The sequence below is a fragment of the Melanostigma gelatinosum genome (assembly GCF_949748355.1).
Source record: "Melanostigma gelatinosum genome assembly, chromosome: 10".
NCBI lineage: Eukaryota > Metazoa > Chordata > Actinopteri > Perciformes > Zoarcidae > Melanostigma > Melanostigma gelatinosum.
Window position 1 is genome coordinate 12,747,788 of NC_136643.1, and position 21,064 is coordinate 12,768,851.

The 21,064-nt window shown below is 41.9% G+C and overlaps 2 protein-coding genes across 5 annotated transcripts; both read left to right on the forward strand.

The window, feature by feature from the left end:
- Window positions 1-1,513: 1,513 nt before the first annotated feature.
- On the forward strand, window positions 1,514-5,064 carry LOC306783082 (cell surface A33 antigen-like; the record flags this gene model as incomplete). Its single annotated transcript, XM_079276611.1, has 7 exons — window positions 1,514-1,565; window positions 1,886-2,052; window positions 3,312-3,525; window positions 3,688-3,852; window positions 3,972-4,088; window positions 4,173-4,296; window positions 4,464-5,064. The coding sequence occupies 7 exons, from the start codon at window positions 1,514-1,516 to the stop codon at window positions 5,062-5,064; spliced, it is 1,440 nt and encodes a 479-aa protein (XP_079132737.1).
- A 1,236-nt stretch (window positions 5,065-6,300) lies between these two features.
- On the forward strand, window positions 6,301-20,023 carry LOC306782916 (immunoglobulin-like domain-containing receptor 2). Of its 4 annotated transcripts, XM_079276405.1 has the most exons (10): window positions 6,301-6,531; window positions 9,973-10,302; window positions 10,923-11,042; window positions 13,982-14,038; window positions 15,596-15,742; window positions 15,843-16,004; window positions 16,284-16,397; window positions 17,579-17,780; window positions 18,181-18,844; window positions 19,486-20,023. In XM_079276405.1, exons 1-10 carry the CDS (start codon window positions 6,492-6,494, stop codon window positions 19,519-19,521), a joined length of 1,872 nt encoding a protein of 623 aa, XP_079132531.1. In that variant the 5' UTR covers window positions 6,301-6,491; the 3' UTR covers window positions 19,522-20,023. The 4 variants fall into 4 exon arrangements, with proteins under 4 accessions (XP_079132531.1, XP_079132533.1, XP_079132532.1 ...); XM_079276407.1 differs by lacking the exon at window positions 16,284-16,397; XM_079276406.1 differs by lacking the exon at window positions 13,982-14,038.
- The last annotated feature ends 1,041 nt before the right edge of the window (window positions 20,024-21,064 follow it).

Here is a 21,064-nt window from a genome sequence, read left to right on the forward strand (position 1 = left end):
ATCCACAGACACATTCATTACTTCACCTTATACGTATTGAATCAAAGAATGATTTAAAGCAGTGGTGGAAAGTAACAAGTACATTTATAGTTACGTCACCGTAGTATTTAAATTGTATGCTGCTCTTATACTTGTACCCCACTTCAAGTAAGAGAGAAATATTTTACTTGCTACTCCACTATATTTATCAGACAGCCAGCTGGCCTACTTTAAGATTAAGATTTTACAATTAAAATAGCTGATAAACTACAACCCATTGATGAAGATTAAACATTGAATCTCATTCTTTTTGCCCTGTGACCTCTGACAAAAGCAGTGTTTAGTTGGGTCTCAAAATATTATTATAATATATATATTTTAATAAAAGAACATGAACTTTGTTTTGTCTTTTTTCCTACCCCATTGATTATCTCACGACCCCCCTCGGATGTATCTTGTGACCCTTTGGAGGGGGCCAAACCCTTAGGTTGGGAAACTCTGGATTAAACTATACCAACTACAAAAGTAAAAAATGCTGTTTACATATTGAAGCCATAATGTCTTTAATAATAATGTATCAACAGTTCCTGCAGAATGAGTACTTTTACTTTAGATACTCTACCATTGTTTTGCTGGTAATCCTACTGTACTTTTACCTAAGTAGGATTTTGAACATAGGAATCTCACTTGTAATGTATTTCATATTCTTATACAAAATATTTCTTCCACCACTGTGTAAAAATGGTATTATTGGAGATGTGGAGAAATTCAGTTTTTAGTTTGGGAGCAGAGATGTAAGATCTAAGTTCCCTCTCACACGCCACACATGTTTTATGTTCTGGACTCGACTCAAAAGCTTTTCAATTCCATTCATGTTCTTTTAATGGTGTCTGCGCCGTGATACATTTATAGGTCAGAGATAACCTCTTTTGTATTGAACACACGCAGCATCACTGTCAGTGCAATACTGCAGCCTGCAGGTCAAAACTGAGTACAACAGCAGGTGCGGAAACACATTGTAACTTTCAGGGAAGGTCAAAATCCATTAAAATGTGGAGCAACTTGGTTACTAACTGTGATCAGTTCAATCATTTATTTCAGATTGGCTATATTGATTTCTGTGTACACTGTTGTTGACATTAGTTTTACATTGACTGGTTGGTTTGCAGCCATCTATCCACCTGTCCGTCTATATGTCTACATGTCTGTCTCTGTATGCTGTATCAGGGATCAGTTATAGTCTATATTTTTTTGTCTCTGTAACTTGTATTTTATAATTTAAGTATTTTTTGGTTTTCTCGCCCCCTCCATTTTAAATACATCTGTAATGGGCAGGTATGATCATGGGTATAGCAGGTCAATGATTGGTCCTCTGGTGACATGTGACCTATAGCCGTTGACTTATTACCTGGAAATGTTCACTTCTCCATACCTGGGAGTTCAGCGTGAAGGTTGGGCGCACTCTTGCTCTTGGACTGAGACCATCAATCTCATCAATTTTCTACCTGCTGAACATTTCTATCCTCGTTCAGCAATGACCACAAAGAGGCAGTTTGGATGGCGAAAGCTATTTCTGATCGTCACAGGTAGGTTTCATGCGTGTATTCTTTCTCTTTTTCCTACAAACCACTACCACGCCTTTATTATATTATCACCTCTGCTAATCATTAATCCAACTTCTTGCTACTCAACTGGAAGCAGGATGGCGTTGAACTCAAAAGAGACCAAACCTTTTATTCAACCTACCTTCAAGAGAAACACGGTGTATGTTATATTTAGTAATACAAACAAAGTGTAGTGGAAGTAGTTTTTATTAAATCAATAATGTATCTACCAATTCTTTTCAAAAATACAAAATGAACTACAATGACTGGGCAAACAACATTACATGTTTCTTTTGTTTCAGTACTTCCCTGCTGCAGGAGTCTGCAGGTTTCTATCCCAGAGACAGGATATGAGGTTGCAAGAGGAGGTGATATTACTTTGACCTGTTCCTTCATCCCAGCCAGACCGGTCACCAATGCACTCGTCCTCACATGGGAAGGTTACCCTGACAATACTGGTGAACCAATGGTGAGAAGTTTAACTATAACTGCATGCGCAATGTGTGGTTATAACATCTTCTAAATACAGCCTTATGTGGGGAGCTATACTAAAGGGGAACTCTGCTCATTTTCAATAGAAAGACTCAGTTTACTTGTTTTTGGAGTGCTGCTTGTATTTATCTCAGCTTGGGCTTTGAGGCGGCACAATTACAACAGAAACTAAAACTGGGTGCGTGGGGTGTGAAAGACGGCGGTGTTTACTTAACAGGGAGCGTCTGCATTTGAGCGGCATTATGGGAAGTGTAGGATCCGCATATTGCCTCTTAACTGTAACAAACAACATCCAAATGGTAACATATTCATTTTATGTTGATATTATTGTGTATATTTCAATCTATTAACATTCTCAGAAAACTACACCCACACTGAGACAACTGCTAAACCAGGGATTGTTTTTAGTTTGTAGTAACATAGACTAAAGTTATATCAAGATTGTGGCAATGTCCTTCTTAAAAGGGACAATGATTCACTTCGTTTCCATAAGGAGCTGTCCTCTGCTTTAACTGAATGTGATACTGGATAAGTTCCAAGGCGTTTATCGCGGTTATGACCTTTGTCCTATGAATAAGTAAAGATTGCATCTTGCACATAACCAACTGCTGCACACATTAGACGTAAAATTGATGCTGCAGTTCATTCAGAATAACTTTGCACTTAACACATAATTTAGTATTTTGATAAATAGTGATAATAAATTGTATAAAAAAGAATACATCAAAGATGTATGACTTTGATGACTGAAGAGGAACCTGCAGAATGAGCAGATAAACTGTAAAGTAATTCTGAATCAACAATCTGGCTGCTGCTGTAAATGGACACATAGACACAGAAACTAACATATTACCAACCCAGCTGGCTAATTTTGAAATAAAGCTCGATGTGAAATAGAAGTGTTATTGGAAAAAATGTCATAATTTAAAAAAACAGACTGAAAATGAAAATGAAAGAACTTTTTATAGTTTAAATATTTTTTTCACAAATTAATTTACATATTTTAATTTCATAATGCCTTATTTATTTATTCGTTTAATATTGAACATTTTGGGGTCCCATATTGTACAGCATCCTTAAACATTACGTAATATTGTGTCGAAATGTGGCATCCCATTGATATAATATCATGAAGATACTGGTGAATATTGAGTACTGAGTTCTTACCATATTGTATTATTATATTGTAGTGATCAGATATCTACATGTATAATATGTTTGTCTTTATTTCTCTAGCTCTTAGTGGCCACCTACTTTATAAACAATCCGATTGACATTGCACCGAATTATGAAGGCAGAGCCTTTATGGAGGTTGACGTGGACAGACAAGTGAGCACACTGCGCTTAACAAAGGTGAACATGCAGGACAACCGCAGTTACCAATGCAGTGTCATGATCCCCAATGATGATGAGGGAACAACATCTGCCACCACGTCCCTTTTAGTCCTGGGTGAGAATTAACCACTGACATGTTTTAACTCTATTTATCTGTGTGTCTATTGTGAATAATTACATTTATATGTCGTCTCCGTGAAGGTGTCAGATCAATTCTGCTTGCAAAGTTCTGCAAAGTGATTGTATCCTTTTAGTTAACCTCTTTGTTTTCTTCCAGTGCCTCCCTCTAAGCCGATCTGCATGATTCAGGGAGAAGCAGCGTACTGGCACAACATCACTCTCACCTGCATGTCGGAGGAGGGATCACCTACACCCCTATATGAATGGACCAGCTACAGTGTCGAAAACGTTCGCAAACAATTTCCACCAAAGACAACCGAAAGTATGCATTTCAACCATCCATGTGTTACTTTGGAGCGCGCATGAGTTCCCCTCATTAGTGTGAATGGAAAGAATGGCCCATGATCTCAGAATAGCCTCATTTCTGTCATTATTTTGCAGAGGATGGAGCTCTATCTCTCTTCAATATTTCCAGAGATACATCTGGGTTCTACATTTGCACATCAACAAATCGGATTGGTTCCAACAGTTGCAACTTTACTTTAACTGTGACGCCCGGTGAGTGTTTTAACATGATTTACCTGCTAATCTTAGTGCTGGGCTAAGTGTTAAAGAGTTTCGTCTTTCCTCCTTTCTCCTCAGGCAGCATGAACGTAGGATCCACTGCAGCTATAATCGGAGGAGTCCTCGCAGGTCTGGTGTTGCTGGGGATCCTAATCTTCTGTTACTGCAAGAAAAAGGGCAAAAAGGACAAATATGCTGAAGGGTATGTGTGATATATCCTGTGTGTTTCTGCCACTGTAAACCACCAACAACACTAATGTTCGTGTATTCATTGTTAGTATCTAAGTGGGGTTTACAGGTGCTTTAATTAGGTCATCCAACAGCCCAACCTAACCATTTTCTCTTTGTTTTGTGTATTTTGCCTGTCAGTGTCCCCAAAGAAGCTGCGTTTTATGACAGAGATGCTCCTGAAGCTGGAGAGCAGTACAGTGACGACAAGTCAAACAGCGAGACAAAGCCGGTCGACCAGCATGAAGACAAGGACGTTGTTCCTCGAAACAACTACATCGTTAGCAGTAAGTTGGAGGACGATCAACACAGTTACAATAGCGGTAAAGAAAAGAATGATGGCAAGGGCAGTGATGTGGACTCTCGACGGTACCAGGACAGCCAGCACGATCACCGCCGTGGAAGTCACGATAACCTCGGTGATGAACGTGATCGTTATGGTGGCAGTCGGGATCGTCTTGATGAAAAACGCGATACTTACCGAGGTAGTCGGGATCGCCTCGACGATCAACGCGATGCTCACCGTGGTAGTCGGGATCGCCTCGACGATCAACGCGATGCTCACCGTGGTAGTCGGGATCGCCTCGACGATCAACGCGATACTTACCGAGGTAGTCGGGATCGCCTCGACGATCAACGCGATGCTCACCGTGGTAGTCGGGATCGCCTCGACGAGCAGCGTGACCGCGGAAGCCGCGATCGCCTCGATTACATCGACGATCAAAACAGAAACCGGTATTAATAACCTTGTCTTACTGAATGTCTACATGCCCTAAAAGTTTCTTTTTCTTTTTTGTTTGATGCACTAAAAATATATTTACTGGGTTTAGGGATTGACCTAAAAGCCCTCAGACACGATGCGATTTCAGCTCCACACACCGCTTGGTTCAGCACACTTCAGACAGGTGTTCGGGGAAGTCTCAGACGACAGAGCAAAATAGGTGGAGTTTTCCAGCAATGAAGATGTAACTGTCCCTTGCATGAGCTAGCACTAGCCCTGCTAGCACACCTGCTGTGCTGGTAGGAAATGTGTTTCCAAGAAAGGGCTTTCATCCCGAGGTCTTGATAACAGCACAAACTTGTGTTGGACAGTTCAGGAAATTCAGACACACACAAGATTACCGTAGTTTTTCCTTTATTTTGCCTTCTGTGGCTGGCTGGCTGCCTCATTTCTCTTAGCCACACAGATATTCACATGCGCACTTTGCTCAACGCACCAAAAAGCTATTGTGGCGCACACCAAGCCATTGGAAATATGGGCTTCAGAGTGGTGCCATTGTTGCATTGTGTCTGAAAGGGCTTTTAGTGCCAGGTCATGTCATAAAGTATATAGTGTCATCATACCCTTTGTAGTGTTGATGTTTTTTGTTTGTTTTTTTCCATAAAAACTTGTCCAGTGCTTATCTCAATCTTAGCTCACATATTCAGGCCAAATATCTACTGCAGTAATTTGGGGATTGTTGTTAAAACGTTGTTTCGGGCAAAAGGGATTGTTCTTTTTTCACTCATGTAAAATGTGTGCATTATCTTTGATTTTAGGTTTAACCTGTAGTTTGTGATCGAGAATAACAAAGTTCCTCAGCTGCACCTGTGCTAAATGTACACCTATATTAATACTTATTTGTAACGTGTCTTTGTGTAGGTTCGTTTTTTACTGTGTGATCTCTGTGTAACTTTTTCGAAATGTTTTTGCGTGATAAATGATTCCCCCTAATGCCAAATTGCAGTTTTATTGTACTAATCGAGTTCAATAAAAGAAAAGTGGGTCAAATGTTGCGTTTCTGTGCAGTGAAATTCCTCAAAACTCACAGCCAAGTGTGACTGATTCAGGAGCTGCCCCCCTCCCTCCTCCCTCCTCCACCTCCCCACCGGGAAAACCTCCCGACTCTCCCCGGGAGGCCTGCCACTACACCCGCTGCAGAAAATCAAAATTAGACTCCACACATATAAAAACTAAAGAAACAACTCTACTAAATCTTGTGTTGCACATACATTGTTGCACCGGAGTTACAGGCCTTTATCGGATCAGGGCTGTGTTCGGACTCACCTATGAAGTGGTACAGTCCCGTTAGTCGCAGTCTGTGAGTCCTGTTTACCGCTGCAGTGAGCGGACAACCAGAATGACCATCATGCGGATTAACTGCACTTCACCATAAAACGGACTGTAGAATGAACTTTTACCGGCTGGCTATTTTACTGTGCGCATCAGGTAAGTGTCGTTGCCTTCACTTAAATGTCTTCTTCACTTAAATGTATCATCTTTACGACGACAGCGCAACAGGTTGTCGATCCTGTAAACGTACCGCTAACGGGGAGCAGGCACTGTTGAGCACGAGACTCAGTAAAGTGCTTTTATGGTTTAACCTTTATCTTGTTTTTTTTATCTTATTGAATGCGTCATTTTACTGATGTTTTGAATCGTGTTTTAACGATTTAATAACAAGTTAGGTGGTTTATGTGACGCCCCTAATAATCAAGGGATTAGTCTGGTATTGATTTTACATTGGACTATAGACCTACACAGATATGTTAATAATATCCGCTATAGGGGCTATATGGGGCTTACAGTTATGCTGTTACAGGCCTATCTGTGTTGAACACCATCACAGTTCACTGTATTAAGGCATGATTGTACATTTAGAGGGAGAGCTGTACTTTAAAGGTGCAAGATACCAAGGTAGAGCTGCAATGATTACTCGATAAATCGATAAACGGAACATACATTTGAAACTATTCTGATAATTGATTGGTTGCTTCAATTCACAAGCCAAAAAGTCAAACATTCCCTGGTCTCGTGTTCCCAAATATGATGATTTGATGTTTGCCTTTGTCATTTATGAAAGTAAACTATGTGTTTTCTGTTGATCAAATAAAACAAGCACCCCGAACAACTTGGGGTGTGGGCAAGTATAGCAGGCATTTGTCACTGTTTTCTGACATGTTATAGATAATTGTAATCAATTAATCAAGAGTGGTGATTGACAGATACATCAAAATGAAAAAAATACATGAGTTGCAGCCTATATTCCTTTACCCATAACACTTCATTAAGGGACCATAAAGTGCTGCGAATCTGTGCGCGTAGCACCAAATGTACTCACTTCACTTGCCACAAACTTTATGATTGTTGCTTTCAAATTGCTTTGAAATCCTTAATCAAACATGGAGACTGTATTCAGTCTTATTGGTGTTTCTTTGTTGGGTCTAATGAGTCAACGTGAAGGAATGTACGTCGCAGTAAAAGCAGGAAATGTGACAGCTCTGGAGAGGAAACGTCTGACCGTGTTCAGGAAACATGCAGCGTCCAGCGGCAGAGCTCTGACCCGGAGTGCTTTTTGACAATGCACTGTTTTAAAGAGCGGTCTAATGTTGAAATGATGCCTTTAGTTTGCATACAGGTGGAGGAGGAGACTGTCTGCAGTCTCTGTAACCCGTTCATTAACTTACTGTGAGTCACACCTGATGATAAACAACCATTTACAGAACATCCTCTCACCTCAGACTGAGGCCATTCATGGAGTAACGGTTTGGTTCAAATCTCTAGCAGTTAATTGGTCTGTTCACACCCAGCTGGAGGAGGCCAGATGCTCTTATTGGCTGGGAGCCCGTGACCTCCTCCCCCTCTCATCTCCTCAAGTGGGACAGAGAGGAGGGGGGCGGCTTAGCCCTCACAATGGACCGGTCCATGAAAAAAAGGAAACAAAGGGAAGACCAGAGCTCTCTCGTGGGAGGAACTTAGGAGCTCGGTCACCCCTCCTCTTGTTCTCTTATCCTGTATAAAATCATCTGGCTCCACCGCTGTACTTGGAAATATGCAGATAATGTTTAGTTTCTCATCAGGGGAAAGAAAACCTGAAGATGCTCATCTGACCAGACTCAGTTTATCATTAAAGGCGCCTGATTTACTAAAGTTTTAGGTCATGAAACGTTTGCATACTAGTTTGAAACGTGAGCTGATCCGATACAATAATAAGAATTGTCAACAATTTTTTAGAAACTTAGTTAATTAGTTTTCAGTCATTTTTCAAGCAGAAATGACAACCATTATTGTAAACTGAAAGTCTTTGAGATTTGGACCGTGAGTCGGACAACATCTGAAGACGTCACATTGGGCATTTTCCCCACAATTTCAAAGACTAAATATGATTAATTGAAATGAATTGAAAATGAGTTGCAGTCCTAATGGTGGCCTGGATAGAAGCAGCCTTGGGTTCATGTTAGAATGAAACTAGGAAAAGCGATGAACACAGACCTAAGGAGAGTCGGGCTGGAGGATTTGTTTTGTTTTGATTTTCTGTCTTTCTGGGAAATGTTTAGAGGGAGTTCCTGCCCCACCTAGAGCTAATATGACTTGCAGAAAGCCCCCACGAGTGTCCGACCTCTCCATCCCCTCCCTCTGTGATGACAACCCCCTGCCTCTCCAAAGGCCTCCCCAGCCCCCCACACACACTGGAATTTAACCTTCCTGACCCTGGTACCGAGCAGCAGAGCCTAATCTCTGTTCCTGTCTTTGCTCCCGTTTTAATATGAAGCTAAATAGCTCCCAGGTGCAGCGAATCACCCGCACAGACAAAGAAGAGGCACAGCTGTTTCTCCTGTAACGTCAGGATGCCATCTGCATCCTCTTCCTGTCTTTATACTTGTTTTGGTCGACTCTCAAATGTAGTTTAATACAACAGTCCTGCAACGATTTGGCCACCTCATTTATATCAATGAGGGTGGACTAAATATGACTATAGAGCTGAAATGAGTTGATTAATGTATAAGGAGATCAACAGGAAAAATGTCCACAACTATTTAAATTTAAAGCAAAAATGCCCCCCAAAAAAGTAGTGCTGCTATTCTTGGTCTTATTTGATAGTAAACGGAATGTCTTTAGGTTTTGACCTGTTTGTTGGACACCTTTATACAGTCCAATGATACTAAGCATTTGTCTCTATTTTCTGACCTTTTATAGACCATTAATTGATTAATTAAGAATCAGCCTTACTAGAATCAGCCTAAATAACACCCCAGTTTAATCAAAACCTCTTAAAACCAGTTTCAACAAAAGCAGGACCTCACAACCTTTATGATTTATTGCAGTTGTTGCGTGCAAATCATGAATGTTATTCATTTAAGTAGTTTATCAAGCACAAATGCCAAACATAGTTCCAGCTTCTCCAATTTAAGGATTTGTTTCTTTACCTTTTCTATCATTGTTTTCGACTGTTGGTTGGACATAAATTGCAATGGGATGATGTCACCTTGGATCTAGAGGAAATTCTATTTTCTAGAAATGTTTTCCACTATTTTCTGTCCATACAATCAATTACTTAATCAAGTTCATAATTTGGATATGGAAGTTGATAATTCCCCTCTAATGGTCATGCTGGAGAAGAAACTCCTCTCCGGTTATAAAATGAGTGAATAACTCTGTGAAGGTGCCTGGTGTTGATTACTGTGGGTCAAATAGAGAACCTGGTATTTCTCATTGCTGATAAATGCTGTGTTTGAACTTTACTCCACACTTTTTTTTATTTTTTTATCTTTGAACAATATTAGCAGGACTAGCCAAATCACGTCTCCGGGAGACAGAAGCTCTATATATAGACCTATTTGTCTCAACCACAGAACTTATTTGCATTCCCTTTCTCTCGTCTCTTGTCAGTGTGTGTGTGCGATGGCGTGCATGTCACAGTGCGGGAGAAGCAGCGGTTTGCGATGCTCTTCCAGTCCGTGGTCCTCCCGTGCCAGTACCAAACGGCCTCCACTCAGAACCCGGTGGTGCAGTGGTGGTACAAGTCCTACTGCCGAGACCGCACACGAGAGTCCTTCACCCTGCCCGAGAGTCTGGGCGTCCAGGCCTCCGAGCTGGGCGCCGCGTCCCACCTGGAGTGCTCCGACAGCGGCCGCACGGTTCGGGTTGTGGCCTCGGCGCAGGGAGCCTCCATGACGCTGGCTGAGCACTACAAAGGAAGAGACATCGCCATCGTCAACAGTAATGTCATCGTTCTCGTCTTAAAGTTATGAATTTAGGAAAAAGAGTTGCTGCAGCTGTTTGATGACTGCTCTCAGGACTCAGAGCTGACTGTTAGTTGTGTTTCCTGTTCTTTAAATAAACCTCTTTTGTCTTTGTCTCACAATAGAGTACACACACACACACATACAGGATCATGACCTCCTCCTCTCACTTCTATTCATGTATGACTCCTTGTGAAACCTCAGGCCTTATCAGGACAAAACACCCGTCTGCTATCCAGATGACACACCAACATTCCACAATGCCATCCTGTCATCATTTGATACAGTAAATAAGATAAAGGTTCACCGACATGATGAATTCATCTCTTTTGTCAAACGATGAAAAGAGTTTCGTAGAAAAACACGTTAACACTTCTTCAATAGTTTTGGTAGCGATACTAGGTATCGTAGAAGCGCTAGTAGTCATACATCACTACAAAGGTGTCAATGTGGTCTGCACCCAAAAGCTGTTTCACAATGTCATCATAGTCAGTTTGTTGTCGACGTCAATCCATTGTGATTCACAAATCCAGCGATTAAACACTGACCTGCTTTGTGAACATGACCTCACCCTCTCTCTTCTTGGTCTCTGTGCAGAAGCAGACCTGCGTATCGGGGAGCTGCAGTGGGGAGACAGTGGAGTGTACTTCTGTAAAGTCGTCATTGCTGATGATCTGGAGGGGAAGAATGAGGCCCAGCTGGAGTTACTGGTGCTCGGTATGCCGAAATGCCTCAATGTTTGGTTTCATATTAAGCTCAGTGAAGTTCTGTTCCATATATTGGCGAAGGTTTTAGAAATAGTTTCTTTGTTGATCTGCGTTCCAAAGTGTCTTTACAACAGTTTCCATGGATGCCGTTTCCCTCTTTACACGGTTAAGGCTACAGGGTGGAAATGGACTTTAATTTGAAAATGCTTCAGTAAAGTATGCCAAAATTGTACTCAAGTAGAGTACTTAATTAATGTCGTACTCTCCATCTCTGGTATTGTGTACTGGACTGTACTCTAGCGACATCCTAAGTCAGTTACACTAGAGTACGTCAGTGTTTGTACAGCTTCAAAACTGTACGGGACGATATGTTCGGCTGTTTGTGTGATCATATTCGATTTGTATTCAGTTTGCTAATTAATGAACAGCTAACGTTTCGGTGCTGAACGTCAGAGATCCATCATCTTCTGTCAATGACACTTGAAGCAGCCCGTCCACAGAAGAACTGTGGAGACCATTGTTGCCAAAGCCACTCCTTAAGCTGTTACCATGGCAAAGTGCTTTTACACAGGAGGCCGGGGCATGTTGAGGGTTGCCGCTGGTGTCGACATGAAGAGAGAGAGATGTAGAAAAAGGGGACTAAACTCTAACAACAGTTACCCAAAAGGGTTTTCCTCCTTAAACTTTGGCGAACCCTGTAGCGTTAAAGTCTGCTCATTCATACAGTCCTCCTCCACTGAGCATTCATCTGATTATAATCAGCTCACTGGAGAGAAGAGGGGAGGTTAAACATGTGAGAATAACAAGACTACACCGGGTTTTGTTTTTTTGCCACGTTGCAATGAGGACACTGGAATTAGAAAGTGCGTAAAACCACTTCAGTGCCAGATTAGCATTTCCTTAAGTTTTCACCAAAATGTAATAGTTTGCCATTTTGGGAAATTCGCTTTTTGCTTTGTTTCAGAGAATCAGATGAGGGAATTGATACCACTCTCATATCTGCTTGTTCAATATCAAGCTGCTGACAGCAGCCAGTTAGCTTCGTTTAATTTAGCAATAAAGGTTGGAAACAGCGAGCTTGGCGCTGTTCGAAAGTAACAAAATACCAGCTTACTAATACTTAACTATACACGTTATATTTTGATTGTTTTAACTGTAAATAGTCTGCACATAACCTCCCTTACAAACCACAAATTGATGATTTTAAACTAGTCATTTTGTACGCAGTTAACAAAATAGTTTTACTGTGTAAACTAGCTATTGCCCCCTGTTTCCAGTCCTTATGCTAAGCTAAGATAACCAGCTGCTGGCTCCAGCTCCATATTTACCATACCGACATGTCAGTCACCGATCTCTCAGCAAGCAAGCACATCAGCTATTTTCTAAAGTGTCAAAATAATAAGCAACAAGTTGCGATGTTTCTTCCCCCATCATCTCCCTAATCTCTCATTTAGTTTTTCTTTTGGATTGATTTTTCTCCCTCTGCGCTGCCTTTTTTCTTGCAAGTTCCTCTCCTGTGCTCCTCCATTACTCCTTCCTGCATCTCTCACTGCTTCGCAACCTCTCAGGGCTGCATAGCTCCTCGGCTCTCTCAGGTTACTCAGTGTTACTGAGCTTCATGGTATGTCGATGAACGTGCCAGGGAACCAAGATTACTTTTTTTATCAGGTGGAAAGGTTACACTGTCCCCCCCCCCTCCCCCTCCATAGTAACCGTCTACTCAGCACACTCTGGAGCCAGTGGGTGTTTAGTCTATCCCTGCAGTCAGACAGATCAGACAGTGACTGGTCTTTAATTATAGTCCTCTGACACCTCACGATACAACGTGAACACCTGCAGTTGTGTCTCAGTCCCAGCACACCTATCGCAGCCCCTTTATTTTTTAAGTTTTCCAATTGCCTTGAATATTTCTTTTTTTGACCTGTTTATCTTGTATGTAAAGCACAAAAGAGATATTGTGTCACAACCGTATAAACTTGCGTGACCTCTTTTGATGGGCTCCCATGCTAAATTGTTGTCCTAGAATGTGCCCCAGTTTCCAAAAAAACCTCTTTGTGCTCACACACTGCCTCTCATGGAAGCTCTCAATGGGTGTGTGTGTGTGTGTGTGTGTGTGTGTGCGTGTGTGTGTGTGTGTGTGTGTGTGTGTGTGTGTGTGTGTGTGTGTGTGTGTGTGTGACTGTATGCATGTTGCATGTGTGTAGATTCATTTGTGAGCAGTTTTAACTCAGAGAGGCACATGCATGCTGTGCAGCTCAATGAAGAAATATAGCACTGCCGGCCTCCTGCTAAAATTAGAACTAAAAACTCTGAACTCTGACTTACATGACTTATGTTCATGTTTACTGGTTAGCATTTTTATTTTTAAACCCTTCCGAGCATCATTTTTTATGAGCATAAACTCTTGACACCAAAATAATATCAGTGTGATCCATGTGCTGGCAAGTCATGCTAGCTGCTATATGTGAAGCTGAGCTAAACTCTTATGTTAGCATGCTAACATGCTCACAATGACGTCATGATGATTTTTAGCACATATATTGTTCACCATTTTATTTTAGAATGTTAGCATGCTAATTAGCCTAAACACAAAATAAAGCTGAGGCTTATAAATGTCTGTAGTTTAGCAGGTATTTGGTCATAAATCAAACTTTGGGCAGATTCAAATTTAGACCTAGTGATGGCACTGGCAAAGAAATGAAGTTATGATAATTCATCTTCAGGGAGGCATTTATCTGTGTACCCCAAACATTACCATCCCTCGAGCCACGCTGCTAGCATGGCTAAAAAATATCCTCATGGCAGTAAGACAAGACATTTCTGTAAAAACCTTGTCCCTTCAGTTCCTCAATTAGTCAATGAACATTAAACAGCCACTCTGCTGACCTTTTGACTCTTGCTTTCTGCTTCCTCTGCCGGCCTTCACCTGTGCTCTCCCTCTCTCTGCAGGCAGGACAGGTCAGCAGGACGATATCCTACCTGAGTTTGATGTGGAGATTATGCCAGGTACGGCACCTCACCTGCACTTTCGTCTCACTGCCTGTCATCTTCTAGCTTCCTTATTGCTTCCTTACGTTTAATTCTCACCAACCAATCGAAACTCTCTATTACTTACAAAATTCACAAGCCCATGTTTACACCGTTATTAATCAAAATGAGGAATAATGTACAGAAAGTCGAGTCTGAAACTACACACAGGCAGTTATTGAAGCTACATAAAGAAGAAACTCCTCGACTCACATTTTTTATCTTTTATCCCTGGTCATGATGTCAATTCCACAGGGTATATGTGTTGACTTAGCGAGGGGTTTTGAGTGGAATTGGTTTTTGGGCACACCCTGAGGAAGTGTGTTGTCAGGGTCTGGATACTTTAGAGATGTGATGATGGATAAGAGTCAATCACTGTTCCCTTGAGTTTTCCTGAAGTGTCCTTTTTAAAAAAAATGCTCTGAGGTCTCATTGAAGGGATGACAGAAACATCAGCATGCCTTATTACAACTTGGTTATGATTTGTGTCGTTTTTAACGTTGTCCTGACCAATTATTATTGGAAGCACTGACATTTTTGATGAGATCTGGGAACTCGCTCCAACAATGGGCAAGAAATACAAGTGGTCGGATGATCAGTTTAGAAGTGAGGGCACCAAACGTGTCTGTAATAACTTCTCATGGCAAAAGACAACTTTGGCTTTTACAGCAAGTCAAAGTTGAACCAAGAACTTAATCTGTGATGAATTTCTACAGTGGAGGTCTTTATTTTTTCTTCCAAAATAACCTCAGTTCATTAGTTTCTGATTATTCGACTGCTCATATTTCTTGTCCTCTTAGACGTTTTAGGTATAGTACTGCATTATCTGTCACCTGTCGTATCATTTTAAAGGAAGAGGGTTTGTCAGATCCGTGTGTGTTGTATAAAACGGAGAAAGAACATTTTAAAGTGCAAAAGTTAAAACTACTGTGACGAACTTTTAACTGGTTATGAAACAGTCTCAATTATTACCAATGTTCGATATGACCTTCGTAAGTAAACGAGACCACAGACAGAAGATTGTCTATTTCTATGTCGTTATTCTTCATGCTTGTCATCGGTGCAACCGAGCCTGATTCCTGCAGGAGGAGGAGAGGCTCCACGCTCGGTCAGCAGCGCCTCCTCCTCCTTCCATTAGGAGAGCTTCGCTGCTCTGCCGGTCACTGCTGGGAGCCAACACTGACACCACGCTGCTGGAGACCCAGGCCGTATTGCCAGGAGCAACATGGCACACTGTCCGACCTTGCTGCAGTAAAAATAAAAAAATAGTTTTTCTAAAGGGAATCATGTGCTGGGAACATTACCACTTTTGTCCATCGGGGCCGCTAAAATCAACACAAATTAAAAGTTCCTTATAGTCACTACTGAGGGATCAAAACATATTAGGAAGAGAAATACAATTGTTACATCGAGGTCATAAGGACGGATACATTTTAGCAAAGTTATCATTGAGATAATGTGGTCTGTGTAATCCCTTTAACTGAATCCTATCATGTCTAACAAAAATGCGAGGAATAATGTGTCTCTATATTCCAGAGTGGGTGTTTGTCGGATCTGTTGTCCTGGGCAGTATCTTGTTCCTGTTGTTGTTGGGGATCTGCTGGTGCCAGTGTTGTCCTCACTCCTGCTGCTGCTACGTCAGCTGCTGCTGCTGTCCTGACACCTGCTGCTGTCCACGACACTGTGAGAAACACAAACTGTCTTCATACGCTACAACGTCCCCGTGCGTTCTCAGTGTCAACCTGACAGCAGTCACTCATCGCTGTGTTGTTCTCCCGTGCAGTGTACGAGGCAGGGAAGATGGCGAAGAGTGGACTGCCTGCTCAGGTTCCTGTGTATCCCTACTACATCCCTGGTGTTCCTACTGTTGTTCCTCTTGCCCCTTCTTCCCATGTGGAGACAAAGATCACCTCCATCCCCTCAGTGGAGAATAACCTGGCTGGAGGTGAGTATTTATAAGGTGTAGCTCTGTCTTATTTCCTTTCAGATACACTGACTCGACTAACCCTCATTTCATCGATCACCCCTTATCCTCGAGTCCGTCTCTAACCTAGAAGATACAGAAATGTCTGTCTACCTCATGCATGTTTGCTATTTAAATGCTGTCTTAACTTATTTGAGTTAGTTTGTCCTTTTTAAGAACTTGCATGTATATCTGTGTGTCCTTGCATGGTTATATCCCTGTGTGTGTACGTACTGTGTGTGTGTGTGTCCACATCCACAGCCCGCATTGGTTATCGACTGAAAGCCAGTCCAGACCAGGACTCAATGAAAGTTCTGTACTACATTGAGAAGGACCTGGCTCATTTTCCCTCGGCCAAGTCGGCTGCATATAAACGTAAGCCTGCTTAGGTTTAGGCCAGTGTCTGTCATCCGTGTGGCTGTGTGACAGTGTTCATGTGTTTGTGTTTCATGTGCATGGTATGTGTAAATGAACAAGAGCTTGTTTTCATGTCATCCTTACATTCATTTCATAACATCTAACTGTCCTTGCTGAGATGAGAAAAACGTGTTTCTGCCCATTGATTTGAAACATTGGTCTTATACCCTAACATATACAGTATTAAAGGGATAGCCTGCGTACACAGTAGAAACGGTAAAGAGTGGGTCAAACGTATATAGTCTCACGGTGCATAACAGCATGTTGCCCATCCCCAGTTGATTAAGTTGTCAGGACATCTCAAAGTGTAATGAATGGGATTATACCACAGTCACTTACAAAAGAAAACATTTAAGCAACATTGCTTGGTCACCAAATCATTAGTCTGTCTCTCAACACTTACTGTCTTCCCCAGCTTGTCTGTCTCTCAGCCCCAAGCCCACTGGTTCCTACTGAACATATTAGATATCTAAAATCAGGTCACAGATGTTACGTTTATTTACATTTTTAAAGACTCAGTCATTTCCTAAAACAGCTTGGCACTGTAGTTGTTAGTAGAAGTTACTGAAACAGGAGTAAATAGGACATTTGCTGGGGAATATTTTCAGCGGTGGATACATTTAGTGCTTTGGAGGGAATTTATGACAGGAGGACATTTTATGTGGGATTAACTTTCCGTGTTTAAAGGAGAAACATTGATTGATTGATGTGTTTTTATAGTTTTTGCACATCATTTGAGATCTATAACAGGCTTTGGCTACACATGCAAAGTTGTTGGTGGTTTTGGTCAGATTTGTTGAAAACATAGGGGCCTCAAATAATAATACCAGACTTGTCATCTAAATTGTTTGTGACATAAGTCTGAGGTGGCACATGAGACATTTCTGCACTCAGTAATCTGCAGTCAGCTATAATCAGTGCTCATGATTACAGAGCCACCTCATTTACTATGCGCTTCCCCCAAACACCTACATAGCACTTCCAGCAGACCATGCACATCTTGCTCTGAAATGTTCCATTACATCATTTTCACAGCTGTAGTTGTGTATTCCAGTGTCGGGTTACAGAAAAATGTTTTCCAAATGAATTTCATGATGAAAATAGCAAATGCCGCTCCGCTAATGTGTCTGTGCCAACAGCCAGTAGCCTCTCGGAGCTGAGCTCTCTTCATGATGGAGGGACTACAGACTTCAGACACACCTATCAGACGGTGCAGATGAAGGCGCTCCCGCCCATCCCAGACCTCGACGACCATTCAGTGCTGAGAGCAGCTCCACCTGCACGGAGTCGAAGACCCAGACGGGACAGAGGCAACCACTCAGACGATGAGCTCGACAGAAGGTATAATTACGGTGTTATTCAGTGCATGCATGTGTCTATGAGAGGGTAAAGGTCACCACTATGGATGAAGTGTTTTACTGGCGTTAACCGGACAGTTCAAGTGCGCATTACATGGGACCTTTCCATGTGTTTCTGCCGTTCAAGAAAGATATTACAGGCATATATTTGCTGTACCTCCTTCCACACCAACCTCCTATCAAGCTTCCAAAAAGCATCTTTTTAAAGCTGCTTTTCATGTTTGATTTTATGACCTGCACTTGTGTTGTAGTTTTCAAGGTGATTTTTTCTGACCTACATTTTTTATGGAAAATGTATGCTTGTCAAAAACACATCAATACAAATGTATTATTATTATAATACAAACTCTGTGTGCTGAGTTGTGTGCTCTTCCTGGCTGTAGGCGGAACCCCCACTCAGAGCACCTGCAGAGGAAGACGTTGGGCAGAAGAGGGCGCACCGGCTCCCTGGACGAGCTGGAGGATTTTGCCCAGTCTTACGGCTCCCGCGGTCGTCACGCTGAGCCTCCAGACCGGGTCTACCAGCGGGATTACAGCCCTCCTAGGCGTTTCTACAGAGATGAAGATGATGGCTGGGTCCGCCGCAGCCCCTCCCCTTTACCACAGAAGAGGAGGGACACATGGGACAGTGACCGTCCCGGTCGACCGCCCCAAGGCAAAGGATACGATGACGCCTTCCTCAGCAGCGTGCTGGACAGCAAGACCAGGGGGCGTGGAAGGGACAGAGGTGCTTGTAGACCGGACGAGGACAGTGACACTCCCTCTAAAGGCAGCTCCAGGGGAAAGGACAGTTACTACAGCCGGTCGCCCAGCAACCGTCCAGAGGAGGAGGACCCTTTGCCTCCGTACTCTGAGCGGGAGGCGGAGCGGTACCGCAGGGCTGACCCGACCACGGACCGGTACCGCACTGCAGAGCCTCCCAGATCAGAGCTATACAGGACCACTGACCCCACCATGAGGCCTTTCTGTTACACCCGCCCCCACCAGGGAATGTCCCATACACTCCAGCACGGGGGCCGAGAGGAGCGAGACAGGAGCGGAAACCTGGTGAGTTACTTGTAGCAGGAACATGGACTTCCTTCCTCCTCCTCAGGAAAGAGCCTCTAAATCCTGTGAATAGTTACCCGATAAATTTGTGTGTTCTATCTTTTTCATGTTGCCAACAAATCCCATGAAAAGTCCAAAAACATATAATTAATTCATTTTTGTCGGTATTGTTTTTGGTCTTTTCATGGGATTTGTTGACGACTAGAATAAAATAGAATAACGCCAGCTTTGTATTTAGACATTTGAAATGTTTAACAGTATTATGTAAATCATTTGATTGTCTCCTGTGCAATGTACATACACGATTAACAGTCTTAACACTGAATCAATATCATTTTAGTTCCGACGTGATTTTATCTTTGATATTTTTTGCATGAATTTGCAATTGCAAACAACGCTTATGATTTCACTCAAAAATGCACAGTATAATCTGGTTGTTCTTGCAACATTCACAGTGTTACAAACGCTGACTAACTTACTAATTATAGAAAAACCCCACCTGCATCACAGTCTTTGCTATACTAACACTGCTTGAGCTGCATGATTCCTGTGACTAATCTGAGTCACCCGACTAGAGTAACCTCGCACGAGCATGAGTGCAAAGTGTCTAACGTGTGGCTCTCGGTGTATTTCTCTAACAGAGCACTGCGCTGAGCAGGGACTCTCTCATAGTGTGACACGTTTTCCCAGCCTCCACCTGCACAACACGGCCACTCCGTTCGCTTAAACCGTCCTGTTGCTAGACAGGAGAAGCCAACGGTTCTGCCATCAGCCACGTCAAGTCTGGCTCCGCTCACTGAAAATAACTGCACCACAAAAAAAAACAGCAGCGGTGGATCGAAAATGCTTGGAAATGAATGCGCACTCGTACAGGACGTTTCTACTCATGTGCATGAATTAAATCTGGGTATTTCTTCACGTGTAGTGTACAGATGTTATGTATGTGTTTATTTGTTGAGTTGAGTGACACCAGTGCCAAGATGTTTTTTTTTATTTTCATTATCTGCCAATTGTCTGTATCTGCAGGATGCCACAGTCTTATATTTTCCTACAGACTTCACACTTCTCACTCAGTACATTGCAACTCAGGTTCACTTTGTATTTGTGTGTTTGTCTGTTGTTGATATTGTACTGTATGTAAGTACTGTACCTTGAATTTGCTCTGCAGATTTTTTTATTGCACTGCTTCAATACTTTTTCAATAAAGAAAACTCAAAGAAGTCTCCGCTCTTAATGAATCTATGATAATTTATCTTGGCCAAGATTGAAGACACATACAGCTCGGACTGCAGCTTATGATCAATTTAAACTTTCATCAGTTGGTCGATGGAATGTCAGAGAATAGTGAGAAATGCCAAAACATTGAGATTTTTAAATGTCCGACCAACAGTTTTAAACCAAAAGATATTTGGTTCATTAACACAAAAGACAAAGAAAAGCAGCAAATCATCCCAAATAAGCAGATGCTAACAGAATGTTTAGCAGTTTTGCTTAAACCATGATTTGATTCATTTTTTTTCCCCAGTCAATCAACTAATCAATGAAATGAGAAGGAAATAAGACACGTCACATAATACAGAAGAGGAAATATGTCATGAAAGTGTCGTACTGTACACAAGCAGTTTCATATTTATATATATTTAAGGGGATCAAGTATAAACTCAGATGGGACGATAGTTACGTTTATCTGGGAACAATTTTTCAGGAGTGTTCAGTGTTTTATTTTCGTGTTAATTTGTTCTCAACACTTCCACAGAAAAACACAAACTGCTTGCATTTATCTGTTTCAATTGTTTTGATTAAATTGATTTTGATGTAACATACAGAACAACACTGTCTGCAGCAGAATCTGATGTTTGAGTAGTTATTGTGTTTTACCACATGTGTGACAAAGTGTGTGTGTACTGTACCTCAGATAAAGCCGAAGTGTGTTTCTTATCGAAGCTTATCAAACATACACAACTAAACAAACACTTGAGCTTTAATGACAACCTCCATCGACAGAACTACACACGATCAGCACACTTTATCGTGTGAAGCATGTGTGCAGCTTTAAAATGTTTACAGAAAGTATGAAATGGCACATCATTATAACCATTAACATTTACAGAAGAACTACGTGTTGCTACATTGTGTCTGTTTATGGTCGTTTTGTGATTCTGTATGGTCATTTTGCAACACTTTAGTCTTTTTGCTATTCTTTGCAGTAGTTTTGTGACT

Bases quoted from the DNA above. Each gene is read 5' to 3' on its own strand.
- LOC306782916 (XM_079276405.1), top strand. From the start codon at position 6,492: ATGAACTTTTACCGGCTGGCTATTTTACTGTGCGCATCAG. The intron at 6,532-9,972 runs GTAAGTGTCGTT...GTCTCTTGTCAG, and splicing joins TATTTTACTGTGCGCATCAG to TGTGTGTGTGCGATGGCGTG. The intron at 17,781-18,180 runs GTATAATTACGG...TCCTGGCTGTAG, and splicing joins GACGATGAGCTCGACAGAAG to GCGGAACCCCCACTCAGAGC.